Source organism: Artibeus jamaicensis, unplaced genomic scaffold, assembly GCF_021234435.1.
Source record: "Artibeus jamaicensis isolate MK-2021 breed Jamaican fruit bat unplaced genomic scaffold, CSHL_Jam_final contig_786, whole genome shotgun sequence".
Classification (NCBI taxonomy): domain Eukaryota; kingdom Metazoa; phylum Chordata; class Mammalia; order Chiroptera; family Phyllostomidae; genus Artibeus; species Artibeus jamaicensis.
The window spans coordinates 1,854,544-1,871,537 of record NW_026521971.1 but is presented as its reverse complement, the minus strand read 5'-3'; the positions used below and the strand labels follow the sequence as shown (position 1 = coordinate 1,871,537).

The 16,994-nt window shown below is 43.5% G+C and overlaps 1 protein-coding gene across 1 annotated transcript in view; it reads right to left on the bottom strand.

The window, feature by feature from the left end:
• Nucleotides 1-14,716: 14,716 nt before the first annotated feature.
• LOC119037703 (solute carrier family 22 member 4) overlaps nt 14,717-16,994 on the bottom strand; it is a 40,522-nt gene continuing 38,244 nt past the window's right edge. Inside the window, 3 exon segments of the mRNA XM_053672759.1 lie at nt 14,717-14,792; nt 16,481-16,598; nt 16,601-16,615. Of these exon segments, the coding sequence (XP_053528734.1) occupies nt 14,717-14,792; nt 16,481-16,598; nt 16,601-16,615 (209 nt within the window).

Genomic DNA, 16,994 nt, shown 5'->3' with positions numbered 1-16,994 from the left:
AAATATAGACAGTTATTTTCCTCCTGCCCATTCACATCAAGTGACATTCCGAGTGGTTAGTTGAGGAGTGTTTCATTCTTTTTGAAAGACAATAGTTAACCAACTTTCATCCCTCCCCTTCTTTAAAAATTTTTTTTTCTCCTAGCTCTGTTGGGACTGATTATTCACCCCCCTTTTTAAAATTAGTATAAATGTCTTCTATTTTTTCCCACTTATCCTGCCACAAATTCATAGGGAGTAAGTTCCTGCAGCCCAGGGTTCCCTCCATGGGTTCTCACACAGTGCGCTCCTCTGGGGGCAGCAGACCGGCGCTTCAGCTGGACCCAGGGACCCTTCTCTTTGGCTTCCATCTTTTCCTGATCATTTTCCTTCACACGTGTTAGGAAGCTCTCTCAGCTCTTAGAGTGCTTAATATGCTCAAAATGGACAGTAAATAGCTTGGCAAGACTCTTGCCCTTAACTTGTTTGTTTACAACAGTGCCCACCGCATGTGGGTGACACTGCAGACCCCTCAGTTTCTCCATGGCAATGCCTGTGGGGCAGTCCCTTCTGAACGGTGCCCTTTCCTCCTTGCCTACAATGTCGCCTTGCTTGTAGAGTCGCATGTATGTGGCCAAAGGGACAGCTCCATGTTTCCGAAAGGCCTAGAGAGTGTACAGCAGGTGCCTCTCCTCTTTCCCTTTGCCTTAGTCAGTTTGGTGAATTACTGGAAGACGGTGGTTCTGGCTGAAAAAGAAAAAAGCTATTCATTCTCTTTTTCATGGACTTGGCAAACTTGGGGCTTTTTATTCATGAAAACTCTCTAGAATTAAAAAAATAAAAAGAAATGGGTGAAATGAATTTTAATAGTATGTTTATTTAACTCAGTATATCAGAACATTATCACTTTATCATGTAATCAATATAAAATGGAGACATTTTACGTTCCTGTATTTTAAAAATTCATTGATACTATTGAAATCATATCATATATAATGTTGTACTAATATATATATATATATATATATATATATATATATATATATAAATCTTAAGAAGCCAGTGTGTAATTTCTCAGCACATTTCAGTTTGGATTAGCCACACTCTCAGTGCTCAGTAGCCACGTGTAGCTGGAGGCTCTCTTATTGGGCAACACTGTTTGAAGGCCTTTAAGAATTACAGCTGCTAAATTTAACATTGCAGCCTATTCCTTTTAATAGTAATAGGGACTTAGCGATAGAAAGAGAACTAACGGTGCATTTAAAATGTAGTCTGTTCGATAAGCACCTCAGTGGTGATTATGTTCTAAACTGAAACTAGAAAAAGAATGGGAAGCTAGCTTTGCCAGCATGTTTTACACAAGGAGATATACCACTCCCATAAAGCACAGGAAAATTTTTAAAACTTAGGATAAAAACTTTAACACAGGCGCTGGTCATTTCATGCACACTTGGTGTTCTGTATTCCTGCTTCCCGAAGATAGTGTGCTGGGCCTTCAGAAATGTACTCGGTTCTTTCTAATGTTTTATCTCAAGGAACAGTCCTTTTCTGGAACTAAGTGAAAAGGAAAACCAAGCTTCTTAAACATAAACCTGTTCCTCATATCAGCTCTCCAAATTGTTTTAATATTTCAAAATAAATGAAAGCATCTCAGAGAAGACTGCTGAGCTGGGTACAGGCCGATGAAGAAAGTGAAGACATATAGTCAATCTGCTAAATTACTGAAATCAAGCAGGTTGAAACATGAGGCAATGACTCTAGTCTTGTTTTAACAGCCAGGGGACTTAAAGGTTTTGAACTTTCTAGTCCTGAATTAATGCCTGGATATACCTCTGGACATCGGACAGACCTCCAGATAACCCTGTGAAGGACTCCTGGCCACACAGGTCATTGACATCCGTTATCTCGATGCCCTGACTTCTGACTGATAACCATCCTGGGCCAATCTTGGATCAACCAGTAATTCTTAATGATGTACTTTTTACTACAAGAACTTTTAACTTCCTTCTTTGCACCACTTCTGGTTTTGTTTTGTGTGTGTGTGTGTGTGTGTGTGTGTGTGTGTGTGTTTTTGCCTAGCTGTGTTACCATTTCCAAACCCTAGGACTTTTGGATAAACATCATTTATTTTTAGCCAAAGCCTCCAGATTCTTTTTGAGTTCCTTTGACAAAACCAAATGAGTTGAAAAATAAAAACCCTTTATTTTAAGAAATATCAGTTGGGCATCAGAAAATACTCCTGAAAGGGTTTGAAAATAATTCAATAGTCTTCAAAAAAAAAAGCAGGTTTTAAGGAAAAGAAACAAAAACCCGTTTGTCATAGATGGCTTGTCCCCATGCACAAAACGGAGCGCCCTGGGAAGGGGCCTTCCGGTTCCTGGTGAGGCAGTAATTACCACATATCTGGGTGGTATTGTTATTTAAATCACATCTTTTAAAAGAGAGCCTGAACTCTGAATCTGAGAGAATCAGGTTACCTGAAGCCCTTTAACCTTCAAGATTCTGAATTAGAATGCTCTTATTTTATATGTAAAAAAAAAAATAAAACAGATACATGGCAGAGAGCAGATCCAGGGTTAGAACCCTGGAATAAATGGAGTAAAACCCAGATGTGGTAGCCAGCCGGTCTTGAAGACAGCACCTAATGATCCCTGACTCCTGGTATCTGCACCCTATTGTAGGTTCTTCCCATTTGTACCTGGATTGGTGACCATTGGCATGGAGCAGAAGGGAAGTTTGGTCACTTTAGTGGTTATATGGTAAACGATTTCCATCTTGAATGCCCCCCCCACTTTCTCTTTCTGTTTCTTTGGGAGAAGCAAGCTGCTATGTCGTACGAGGCCCAGGCGGTGGCAAGAAATGAAGAACCCTGTAAACAGCCAGTGAGGCGCTGAGTCGACCTTCAGGGAGGTGAGACTGTCAGCGGCCACTGCAGCGTCAATTGAGTCACTAGATGACCACAGCCCCAGCCGGCAGCTTGACTGTGACCCCGTGAGAACCCCTGAGCCAGAACCGCCAGCTGAGAGGCTCCTGGACTCCTGACCCTCAGGAGCTGTGAGGTGTAATAAACGTTTGCTGTCCTACACTACTAAATTTGGGGTTGATTTTTTTTACACAGCAATAAATCACTAATGTACATATGGTTTAACAATATGCTGAATTAAATTGACTATAATTATTAGTTTTATTTTGATGATTGACCCCTAAAGGAGCACCGTATGAACTCAGTGTTCTGCAAAGATTGGCTGCGCCCCCAGGTTATGTGGGCTGGAGCGGTCAGTGCCTACTTGGCTGAGGAAGAGAAAACTTCTCAAAGGAAGAACCCGTCCTTTGGGAGAAGGGTAAGGGGGTCCAGACTATGTCCAATTGTTATAGGAAAACAAAGCAACCAGACACTGAGGGATTCTGGAGTACGAGGTTTATTAACGTGCACGGGCTCAGAGGAGTCAGTCTCCAAATTCTGAGCCCCGAGCAAAGGATTCTTGGGGTTTATATCGTCTACGGGGTATTCCTATCTACATGGCAAAGCGGGATACAGAAGCAGAATGCGGTAATTAGTTCTATCTACGGGGCAGAAGCAGAGTACAAAGGCTAAAAGTGAAAATTAGTTCTATCAGTGGGGGTGCTAGTCCCAGCCCTAGTGACTATCCTGCTGTTTGCTTTTCCCTGGCGGCCTTCTCGTTCTCCCAGGGTGCCTGGGGTTTTGGGTGGACAAAGGTTTTCCAAAACTTCCCACATCACAATATTACAGCGTCCCCCTCAGAGTGGAGGATGATGCCGAGGGTCTGGTCTGCCCAGTCCCTGCTGTGGGTCTCACAGATTTTATGGAAAGGGGGCCTTGGGTACAATCTGAAATAGCTATCTTTGCTAGGAACACTGCTTGTCTCAGCCCTGGAGCATTGGAGTGTGGCCTGAGCATGGAAGAACCAGAGTCTAGCCCTGGCTGGTGTAGCTCAGTGGCTTGAGTGCGGGCCTGCGAACCAAAGGATCGTGGATCGATTCCCAGTCAGGGCACATGCCTGGGTTGCAGGCCAGTTCCCAGCAGGGGACACATGAAAGGCAACCATACACTGATATTTCTCTCTCTCTCTCTCTCTCTCTCTCTCCTTCCTTTCCCCTCTAAAGATAAATAAATAAAATCAGGTGGGTATGTAGCCCTTACACGTTCTTTCCCACGCATCCACTGAAGACATTAAAAAAAAAAAAAGAACAGAAAGGTCTGTATCCATGAGTCCAACTGTGGTTTCAGGTTTGACTCGGAAGGAGATCGGGGTTCACGTTTGTACGGTTCTGTGATCCCACATTTGAGCCCCGGTCGGTGTGGTCCTGGACGCGTGAAGAGAGTGGACCTTGCTTGACACGTTCTGCAGACTAGAAAAGTTAGGTAATCAAATACTCTGAACAATTTTTTAAAGACTTAGATGTGTAGACTTTTACTTGGAATAGGTGTAATTTCCAATATGAAACCCCACAGTTTGGCTTCAAGAGATACGGGAGAGTTTTAAAATTGCATGTAAATAATTACAGGTTGCTACCAGCTTGAGCAGCAGTGGGAATGCGTGCCATGAAGGGAGTGAGCCCTTCAAGGTATGTCCACATACAATGAGATGCAAAATACAATATGCTGCTTGCGTTTTAAAGGCTGGTTATCACATTCTAGAACAGATGGAAAAGACATGGGTGGTAGCTAATGTTAGAAATATGTGTTTCCAAAGGGCTTTAAGTATTTATGTGACATAAGAGAAAAAATTGGGTTAGTAATGTTATTTACTTTTCATTCATTCAGTACATATTTGCATAGACTGTTATCTGCCCAGCACTGTTCTGGGTTCTAGAAATTGAGAAAAGAGACTATTTGTTCTCCTGAAGCTCACATTTTCGTTGTGGGATGGAGATGCCAACAATAAACTTGAAAAAAATAGATATGAATTTTAAATACAGGCATAACTCAGAGATATTGCAGGTTCAGTTTCAGACCACTGCAATATAGCAAGTAGTGAAATAGAATGAATTGTCATCTTTTTGCTGGTGGCAGGTCCTGCCTACCATTTGTAAAAAAAAAAAAGCAATATCTGTGAAGAGCAATAAAGCAAAATGCAACAAAACGAGGGGTGCCTGCGGTGGTGAGGGCCACGGCAAGAGAAAAGAGGATGGTGGTATAAAGGACGAGAGTGGGTGGCTAATTTAGGTTGAAGACGAGTGGATACTTTTCTAAGAAGGTGGCATCTGTGTTGAGATGCAAGGGCTGGTAAGAATCCTATCACTTGAAAATCCGGGAAAAGAGTGTACCAGGCAGAGGCTGTGAAGTCAGGGCAAGTGCATGGGGAGGTCAAGGTAAGGCCAGTGCGACTGGAACAGAGCGACCAAAGAGAAGGGCAATGGGAGGTAAGGTCAGAGAGACACTGGCGGGCTAGACACTTCCCGTCCCCTGTCAGCAGTGGGAAGTGTTTTTGGTTTGTTTGGTTGGTTTTTGTTCACGTATATTGGAACTACAAGTGGCAAGGAGTCTGAATTTGATTCCGGGTGCAATGAGAAACCGTCAGAGTGCATCTAGGCAGAGGCAGGACATGGTGTGAGTTCTCGCGTGAGAGGAGCATTCGGCTGCTGCGTGGAGTTAGCTGGAAAGGGCGCAGACAGGTTGATGGGCCAGTGCTACAGTGGTCTCTGTGGAGAGATAGACGGATGAATTCAGAACACACTTTGAAAGCCAAAGGCGATGTGACATTCTGCTGGATATGGGCCAAAGGGGGGAAAAAGTAAGGACGACTCCTGGATTTGGGGACAAGACAACTTTGGTGGCTTTGGCGCCAGCAAGGAAATTGGGAGGAGTGGGCATTTGGGATATTAAATGTTTCCTTCAGTGAAAAAAGACATATTGGGATAAAAGACACATAATATAAAAGTTGTCGTCTGGTCTGTTTTTGCATGTGCCACTCAGTGGCGTGAACCACACTCGCCCCGCTGCGTGGCCATCACCACCGTCCCTCTCCAGAACTCTTCGTCTTGCAGAACGGAAGCCCTGTCCCTGTGGAACAGCAACCCTGCACTTCCCACCCGCTCCCAGCCCCTAGCAGTCGCCCGGCTGCTGTCCTGAGAAATCTGACCACTCTAGGTGCCTTCTATGCATGGGCCATACAGCATTTGTCCTTTCGTGGCTGGTCTAGTGCCTCAGCAGAGGGCCGTCCAGGTTCATTCATGCCGTAGCACCGTTAGAATCCCCTTCCTGTCTAATAGCCCTGAGAGATGTTGCACGGTGTCTGCGTGCCAGCTTGTGTTTCCGTTCATCCGTTTTTATTGTGGATGATGTTGCTATGAACGTGAGCTCACAAATAGCTCTTCAAGACCCTGCTTGCAGTTCCTTTGGGTACATGCCCAGGAGAATCGCTGCATCATGTAGTAATTCTGTGTTGAATTGTTTTAGGAATTGCCATGGTATTTTCCATGGGACAGTACCATTTTATATTTCCAACGACAGTACACAAAGGTTCCCATTTCTCTACATCTTCACTAACACTTGCTATTTTCTGTTTTTATAGCGGCTGCCTGATGAGCGGAAGGGGCAATCTCATGGTAGTTTTGATTTCTATTTCCCTAATAACAGTGACGTCGAAGATCATTTCATGTGCTTCGTGGCAGTTTGTGTGTGTGAGTGAGTACGTGTATACATACTTTTTTTCCTCAGCTCAGGTCGTTTGGCTGTCGCTGAGTGGTAGTTGTCCTTCATTCCGGGTATTAACCGAAGCAGCTGTGTGAACTGTGTTTCCCCCCGCTCCATGGGCTACCTTTTCACTCTATGGACTGTGCCCCTTTTCGTGCAGAAGTTTTAAATTTTCATGCGGTTCAGTTTATCTATTTTTTCTTTTGTTGCCGGTGTGAGAGTTTTATTTAAAGCTTAAAAATAAACATATATTTAAATACATTGCTATTTTAAACTTATTTTAAACTACATAAATTTGGAGGCAGCTGGGTCTATGAGACTGAAGGTCGTAGGAGAGGCCAGCGTAGAATATGAAGTAGGGATTAGCCACAGGTGGGTGACACAGGGGCCACATTCCAATGCGGACAAGCTCGGGGGAGGCCTGCGTGGTGGGCCTTAGAAAGTCAGAGACTGAAGTGAGCACATAGTATGGTCCGAACACGAAAATCCTTAGCTCAGAGCAGGTCCTAGGCTGGTAGCTTCCTTGACAAAGGTCATTCTTCACCTTCTGTGCACCTGTCCATTGTGTTTTTGTATCTAAGGTAAAGCGACTGTGGACGTCAGAGTCGTCTTCTTCCCAGACCCCTCAGGGCACGATCCCCCACCAGGGCACAGACCACAGAGCTCTGACTGTCGTCTTGTTCCCCAGATGCTGTGTCCATGTGCTGTGAACGTTAATGGCCCTGTACCCTCAATGTAGAAGTGGTATGTGTCTCCCCATTTTACATTTTACCCAATTCCAGAGATGTCCCCCCTTCCTAATCTACCACCAATGTATCTCATGTAACCCCCCACCCTTACAAGTCTTCTCCTCTGATTCTAATGTATAAAATAAGCTGCAAAACTGCCATTCTCCAGAGCCTTTTCTCAATTCATTGAGATTTTGCTTCCTGACAATTGTCAGCTCAAATAAACTCATAAAAATTCTCTAGAGGTTTGAATGTTTCTTATGTTGATGCATGTGTGGATGGCATTTAAAGTCATGTTGTAGATGAAATCACCCAAGGGAGAAGATACATAGGAACTAGGTCACTCTATGAGACAGTCGTCTTAGAGTGAGATTCCATTGGAAGATATCAAGTAGCTTCAACTGAGTTAAATTTGGATACTTTAAGTTATTGATGATCTTAATTCACTCTTCTAAGCCAGATGCTACATTAGGGTGGAAATTAGAAAGCCCAGGGCAAGTAGTAAATCTGCTTGCTATTGTATTATTGCAATAATAACACTAAGAATAGTCCATGACATCTCTGAGTCCTTACAACACCTCTGTGGGATATGTATTTGTATTGTCCTCACTTTATAGACAAAGAAACCCAAAAGAAGTTAAACAATTTACGCAGGTGCTACAGTTAGTATGTGGCAGGTCTCAGTTAGAACCCTGGCTGATCTGCCCCCAGGGCCTATAGCATTGTTAATGCTACACCTCATTACCCTGAGAAATGAAGGCCAGCCCTCAGCCCTTTCCAGCTGACGACGTTGGACCCCCTTAGGTTTCATATAGGCAGAGTCGCGTCTTTGTGGTGGGGAATCGTCCAAGACAGATGGCACTGCCTCGGTTATCTTAGTTAGGCTGACCTGCAGTCTCTTTTTTGGAATACTCTGGATCTTCACATTGTGCCAAGTTCTCCCACATCACAAGTAAAGGAGAAGAAGGTAGATGGACGTAGTATATGAGGATTGGCAGAAGTTATCATGTTTTTTATTCCTCTTTCTCTTCAATCTGGATACTATGGCCTTTTGCTTCAGTCACTCTCACTTCCTCCATTTTCTTGGCATTCTGCTCACCTGGATGGCCAAACCCCCAATCCGACCAGGAGTGCACGTCATTTCCTCCCCGGGACACTGGAGAAAATCATGCTACCACATGACCTGGTGTCTCTACAGATTTGCATTTCCAGGCATGGTTAGACCTTCAACCCACTTGACTCTCTGACAACTCACATGTTCCTCCAACCCATAATGATCTCCCTTCTCTCCTGTATCTTAATTCAGCAGCTTCCATCGAGAGTGAAGGGTCAGATGCAAATATCTCTCTGAAATTCTACTTTGAATTATTATTATTATTATTTTAATATTAAATTTTATTTAGTTACTTTTCAAGTACATTTTTTTTAATCTATTTCTCCCATCCCACCCCCCCCCGCCCGGTCTCCCCCCTCCCTCCCATTCCCCCCCCCCAGTCCTCATCTCTGTGTCTTTCATACTTGTTCCTCAAAATCCCTCCCCCTTTTTCCCCTTAAGTTCCCTTCCCTCTCCCCTCTGGTCGCTGCCCACTTGTTCTCTATTTCAGCGTCTTTGTTTTTATTCTGTTTGCTTGTTTGTTTTATTCTTTAGCTTCCTGTCAAAGGTGAGATCATATGGTATTTGTCCTTCAACGCCTGGCCTATTTCACTCAGCTGAATTATTTTTGATATATGCCCAGAAGTGGAGTTGCTGATCACGTAGTAATTCTATCTTTAATTTTGGGGGGAACCTCCATCCTATTTTCCATAGTAGTTGCACCATTTTACAGTTCCACCAACAGCGCACAGAGGTCCCAGTTCCCGCACGCCCTTGCTGACATTCTGTTCCAAGTTTGAGATGCTATCTCATTGTTGTTTTGACTTGCATTCCTCTCGTGAGTAGTGCTGTTGAGCAATGCATCATACACTTGTTGTGTGTCTTGTTTGGAGAATTGTCTATTCAGATCTTCTGCTCATTTAAAACCAGGTTGTTTGTTGTTGAGTTCTAAAAGTTCCTTTTACATTTTGGGTAGTTATCCTATGTCAGATATATGATTTGCAAATATTTTCTCATTCCGTATGTTGCCTTTTTGCTCTCAAGCTTTCTTTGACACTCAGAAGTTTAAGTTTGGTGCAGTCCTATTGGTCTATTTTTGCTTCTCTTACCAGTGCTTTTGGTGTCCCATTCAGGAAGTCATTGTCAAGCGTGATATCCTGGAGTGTTTCTTCTCAGAGTTTTATAGTTTTAGGTCTTTAATCTTTAAGTTAATTTTTACATATGGTATAAAGTATGAATCTAAATTCACTCTTTTGCATGTGCATATCCAGTTTTAACAAAACCATTTGTTGAGGAGAGTATCCTTTCCCCACTGTGTAGTCTTGGCTCCCTTGTTGAAAATCATTAGACCATATATGCACAGGTTTACTTCTGGGTTCTTTATTCTGTCCCGTTGGTCTTTCTTTATGCTAGTACCACACTGTCTTGATTACTGTTGCTTTGCAGTATGTTTTGAAATCATAAGGTTTGAGCTTCAAACTCTGTTCTTTTTCAAGGTTGTTTTGGCTATTGGGGGGTCCCTTGAAATTCCATATGAATTTTAGGATTTTTTTCCCTCCTTCTGCAAAAGTTCCATTGGGATTTTGAGAGAGTGGGCATTGAATCTCTAGATCACTTCGGTTAGCATGGGCATTTCCATGAGATTTGAGGCTTCCAAGCCATGAGCATGGGCAGTCTTTCCATTTATTTGTATCTTCTTTGATTTCTTTTAGCAGCGTTTTGTATTTTCAGTATACCAGTCTTTCACCTCCTTTTTTAGGCCATACTTAGTTGTGTGGGTTTTTTTTAAATCCTCACCTGAGGACATTTTTTCATTGCTTTTAGAGAGAGAGGAAGGGAGAGAGAGAAACATCAATTGGTCACCTCCTGGACACACCCATGCAGGAGATCTTAAGTCCCTAAACCAGGAATCAAATCTGCAACTCAGGTAGGTGCCCTGATGGGGAATAGAACCTGCAAACTTTTAGTAATGGGATAATGCTCCAACCAACTGAGGCACACTGACCAGGTCTAGGCCACACTAAGTTTTTTTAATTGCAAATAATTCTGTGATAAACATCTATCTGCATAAATATTTCATATATCTCTGATTATTTCCTAGTTTTAGAGTTAATACCTCAAAAAATCCAAACATTTTAAGGCTCTGAAACACTCTGCCAATTTGTTTTCTAAAAAACAAAAATGATTTCCACTCCCACCAGAAGAATATTAGAGTGCACTTAATCATGCCCCTGTCAGTATCAAATAGGGTCATTTTGTCATCTTTGCAGTGTGTGAGTTGAAAAATGGCATCGCATTGTCATGTGGATCAGTATTCTTTTGGTTACTCATGAAGCAGAATACAGTTTTTTTGTATATTTATTGACCAATGTTTCCTTGTTTGAAAACTAATCATTACTTTTGTCCCTTTAACTATAATAATGATAATAAGAATACTTATTTACGTTTTCAACAAATATTTACTGAGCATCTACTATGTGACAAGCACTGTTTTAACTACTGGGGATACAGAAGTGGTCCTCATGTAGTTAAACTCATGGCACGCAGGGAAGCACTTCGATGAGGAAACACAAGGAAGAAGCAAACTAGCTAGGAGGTCAGAGGGTAATAAGAACTATGGAGAACGATGAGGCAGGGATGGGTAAGGTTAGGACAGAGAAAGAACAGGATACAATTTCAAATACAGCGGTCAGGTAAGGATGTATTAAGCAGGCAACCCGTGAGCAAAGACACAAAGGAAGTAAGGGAGCAGACTATGGAGGTACCTGGGAAGAGCACTCCTGTAGGAGGGAACTTACAGGAGAACGGGAGCGCGCTCACAGAGCGCAGGACAGCGGACTTTGTTCTGGGCAGCAGGAACAAAGAAAGCAATGGGGAGCGTAATAAATAGGAGCCGAGGTCAGAGAGCTAAACAGTGGGGGCAGGGGGCGGAGGGCCCTGTACTTAGGTGAGCATTCAATTCATTCTACCCATTCAGGACCCTGGCATGGCTCTGTTCCAGTCTCAATGAAACGGACGGATTTCTTCACTTAGTTTTTATGCATTTCTTATTACCATTATTTCTAGGTACTTTATGTCCTTATGATTATTATGAATGGAATCTAGTTTTTTTCCAGGATATTTTCTAGCGGGTTATAGCTAGTACATAAAAAGTGGATACTTCTTATATGCCTCCACTTGAGCGGAACCTATTTCGATGTAAGAATTTTTAGTTAAATCTCTTGGATTTTACCAACAGAATATCATGACTACAATAAAACTCACTCGGAAGTGTTGAGAAGGATGAGTGCCAAACACGCATGTACAGATGGGCCGCCCCTCACGCCTCGCTCTGATCTGCAGTGTGATGTTGGCTGCCAGTCTGAGGCTGATATTCATAGGAAGGTTAGGAACCCGCTTTGTAGACCAGCTTTAAAATTGGTTTTAAGAATCAGGAACATATCTTGGATTAAACTAAATACTATTTTGGCATGTGCCGATCAACTTAGCCTATGAATTTCCAAAGAGATAATCAACTGGGTGCTTGTTGCCTTTTTATAAATAGCTTTATAAAAGTCATCTCTTCAAAGCCTTTGTAAAATATATAGCACCCACGCAAACAGCAGTAAAAGGTAATTACCACATCCTTTTTATATTTAGAAAAAGAGCATTTCTATTTAGGTGTTTAAATATGCAGATATCTATGTATCAAAAATAACATGGTTATCAAGCTAGAGTCATAAAGTGTTTTAATTAAATATTTATCAAAAGATAAGCAGGACTAGGGCCTGGGCCTCCAAGGGGCTGGCAGCCAGGTGGAGGTGGGGGCGGGGTTGGGGGTGGGGCATAACAAGAAAGGAGCCCTCCTGATGAGGGTAACAGGCACCAGCAGAACACAGCAGAGCGAGCAGTCACTGCTGGTGGGAATGAAGTTCAAGGAGAGCTTGTTGGGAGTCGGTAGGACTTCCCTTCTCCAGGACCCGCAGCCTAGCCCCTGGTGGGGTGGGTGGAATGGCAGTCAGACAGGCTGCATCGATGGGGGAGATAAAAGCACTAGCCAGATCAAGCTGTCACCTGTGTCCCCAAGGATGAAGCATAAACTATTATAAGCTACTCTAGTGGATTTTAAGTAAGAATCAAAATGTAGGAGCAGCATGTCAGTAGGATAGAAAAGGCAGTACAGAGAAAAAAATTATGAGCTATCAGAAAAATGTAAGATAAGAATTTCAAAATAATAAGTGCAGCCCTGCCCGGGAAGCTCAGCTGATAAGTGCGTCGAAACTCCTCGGTCAGGAGATCATCCCCTGAACACATCAATAAATGGAATAATGAGCATGTCAGGATGTTACATCAAAGATTCATTTGCAAAATGTTCAGTGAAAGTTAACATTTGGGGAGAACTATTTTGAGGACATGCCGCCACCACACAGCATGTTAAAAAACAGTGGCTGCCTATCTCTCCAAGCACGCGTAGCCCTGGGTGTGTTGAGGGGTCATCTGTGGTTGCTTGTCACCATGCAGCTGTCAGGGAAGACATGGCCAGTGAACACACGCCTCCTCCAAGTCTGTACCAGCACCCGCCTCTGTTGTCATCTCGGCCTGCCTACAACACGGTGTGACACCGAGCTGACCTTCATTCTCTGAGCTTATGGTAGCTTTCTCTTTGTGCCGCTCATTCATGGAACAGAGGTCCCTCCACTGCTGGTCAGACACAGCCCCGGTTGGAGAGGATGGACATGCTCAGGAAGGTGTGTTAACTGAAAGTGTTGTAAAAGGCTCCCTAGATGATTGACTTGGACAGCCTTCTTCCTGGGGACTGACCCCTCGGCTGTGGGGTACACGAACCATTTCTACCAGTCGAACTGCTTTGTAGTTTTGCTGATTCTGTTTCCCAGGAAAATACCTCCTAAGCCAGGCTTAGGAAGCAGGAGGCTTAGTTCCGTTTGAGCACAACGAAGGCGGCTCAATGAACTGGCTGTGAGCTATAGCCGCCGCCATTGCAGCGAGGACCTGCATCGGTTCCCTTCTTAAAGGCCCATGGGCCACAGGAGCCCGGGCCTACTTGGTCTCCTGCAAAATACTGTTAACACCGGCCATCATTTCCTCTCAAAGGAGTGTATCAAATTTTCTGGCTAGGAATGCTGCATTCAATTATAGCAGCCCATGAGTCCACTTTCAGAGACAACTATAATTTGGAATGTGCTGACTCACACACACACACACACACACACACACACACACACACACAAACTGTTGTCACCTGAGAGTTATGTTGCTACAATGATACTCTTTTTATCTGGAGAGCTGACTTGTATGTTTGGAACCAAGTGTTAATCTTTGCACTGACCAGTCCTAAACCAACATATTTTCAAACAATCTTACAAACCCATTTTATCAAAAGAATTGGTAAGGAGGACTGTCTGGAAATGGTTAGTTTAAAAAAATAAGGAGATTATCTGGAAGAGCGGTCCAGAACTTGCTCTGTGACAAGCACTTCTCCACAGCAGGGTCCGTGCACGGCCGCAGCGGGGCTGCGTCATCAGGGAAGGCTGCGGTGGCCTCCGCGTCTCCTGTGTCCATTTTCCAGTTCACCGGGTCGGGGGGGAATTTTTATCAGAACAAAGTTACTAGAACTTTGGGAGTTTCTTCACTGTTCATGGAATCTCTTGTTTTTTTTCCCAAACCTGAACCTGAAAATAAGATAGATGCTAAAGAAAATTAAATATTCAAGACTCTCTTCTCTAAATGCTAGCCCGACACGGAAAAACATTTCTGGTCAATGAACTAGTCATTATTGTAACTGTTATATGAACCTCAGAGGTCTGGAGCTAATATTTTATGATTTTGAATATCTGGAGTCACTTTCTTAAGTAAATGTAAACAAAACCCAGAATTTAGTTTCCCCGTGGAAAGGATGGATTGGTAAGAATGAAGTTCTTGGCGAGTTAATATGGATATCGAAACAGTTGTATTGTTACAAGAAAACGACTCATCAACAACGGGCACTTTTCCTTGTGCTCGATCAGGGACCGGAATCCATCCCAGTGACAAAGACCCTCTCTTGTGGACAGGTGTGAAAACATGTCACCTCGTACAAGCTGGCAGAAGCCGTAAGAACTGTTCCCCACGTAATGGACGGGCATACTGGAGTGTAGCGAAAATTCAGTTTGCCCAAAGTTAAATTTCCCCACATTTATGCAGGTGTAGGATTGGAAGCCAGGCAGTTTCACTGTAGAACCTCAATTTCTCCTACCATACCACCTATCTTTTAAATCCTTTTCAATCTGTGGTGCCATAGAAAGATATTTGCTTTTTGTCCCCACTCCCAATATAGAGCTCATAAATCTGTAATTTCCTGGGAGATAAGGGTAATAGGGGCGTCTTGTTTTTTGGGCACACAAAGTAACTCTTGGATGGGCTCCCCTACATAAGTTCAAGATGGCAGCTGGTTGCCCTCGAAACCAAGCCTTGATTGATTGGAAGCCTGGAACTTTCAGCCCGTCTCCCAACCTCCATGGGGGAATAGAGGGCTGGGGATTAGACTAATAATTGGCCCTGCCAGTGTCCATGTGATGATATCTCCATAAAACCCACTAAACCCTGGGGTTTGGAGAGCCTCTGAGTAGGCGAATGCACCCAGGTGTGGGGCCGGGACCACCCCTCAACGCCACGGGACAGAAGCTGCTGCTCTCCGGACCCTTCTGAGCCTCACCCCTTGCACCTCTCCAACTGGCTCTTCATTTGTATCCTTTATGATAAACCAGTGATGGTACGGTAAGTGTTTTCCTGAATTTTGTGAGTCCTTCTAGCGAATTACTGAACTTGGCCCAGGAAGGGGTTTGTGGAAGCGCCAACTCTGCAGCCAAGCTGGACAGGAGTGCGGATGGCTTGGGCACCGGATACGTGGGGCAGGAATCCGAGGTGAAGGCAGTCTTGGGGGACTAAACCCTCAGACCTGTGGAATCTGGTGCAAACTCCAGGTAGTTAGTGTCAGAAATGAATTAAATTATAGGCCTGTTGGTGCCAGAACTGGTTGGTATCAGGAGGAAAAAAACCACACAATCTCATAGGCCAAAACCAATGATACTGAGGTATTACATCTGCCACTGAAATGTCTTTTTCTGTAAACTGCTTGTTCATGACCTTTGCTAACTTTCCTACTGGTTGTCTTATTTTCCTACTAATCACTAAGAGCTTTATGTTTATTAGGTGCAAGTAGCCCTGAGTTCTTTATTTTATTTTATTTTTTTAAGATTTTATTTATTTATCTTTAGAGGGGAAGGGAAGGAGAGAGGGAGAGAAATATGTATGGTTGCCTCTTGTGCATCCCCCACTGGGAACTGGCTTGCAATCCAGGCATGTGCCCTGACTGGGAATCAAACCGCGACCCTTTGCTTCACAGGCCTGCGCTCAATCCACTGAGCTACACCAGCCACAGCAGCCCTGACTTCATATTGCATGTTGCAAATATTTTCCTCCTGGCTCGTTGACCTTTGTCTTTATTTATGGCTTCTTTTTTTGCTGTGCCAACAATGTCTAAAATCACATAATCAGATATATCAATCTTTCCCTTTATGGCTTTTTGCTTTTTATAACAGAAAGGCTTCCTCCAAGTTATAAAAATCTTTATGCTTTCTTTTATGATGTTTATGATTTTGTTTTTTAGATCTTAATCTTTCTGGAATTTATATGGATGTGTTTTGAAGTAAGACTCAAGTTTTTAGTGATCCACAATGGCTAGTTGAGTGTTCTCACACCTGGCACAGAATAATGTAACTCACCCCCACTGCTTTGGAATGGCTACTTGTCATCACGTGCTGAATTCTCATAGTTTCTTGGGTTTAATTCTAAACTCTAGCCCAGTGATTTGTATTCCTACACCACTAGCACACTGTTTTCACCACCACTGTTCAATAATACGCTTCATTTTACGAAAGAGCTACTCTCCACTTATTACTCTTCCTTTTAAGGAACCTCCTAGCCGCTCTCGCATGCTTGTTCTTTCTGAGGAAGTTTGATATCATTTTTTCAAGTCCCACGCACCATTTCACTTTCTGCATGTCCTCTAAGGTCTCTAGTAGAGTTACTCTGAAACTTTCAGGGAAAAACAGAGTGATGGTTCCGATCAGGATGGTCAGGCTGCCCACGAGGATGTAGGGCGAAGTCTGTGGAAGGCTCCTGTAAGGCGCGGGACGTGGCTTAGACGCAGGGACTCTCCAGGCCTTCTTGAGAATCACTGTGTAGAGGTGGCAAGCAGCGTTTGACAGCAGTTCTGAACAGGAACATTTTCAGGAGTTAAAAAGTAAGCAAGTCACACCATTCGTTTTTGGCAGATGGCACTGCCCCAGCATTTCCATCGTGATTCACCTACTTGATTTTGCTTGATCAGAAGGTCTTTCCTGTCAACTGGTATTCTCTAGGCTACTATTTAACCATGTGTGACAGATGTTACTTTGATAAAAATCTTTGCCTAGCAAATTTCACCTCTGAAGGAGGAGGAAACTGGAGGGAGGGGACTGGAAAAACATCAAGGGGAAAGAGGTTGACTGCGATGTTG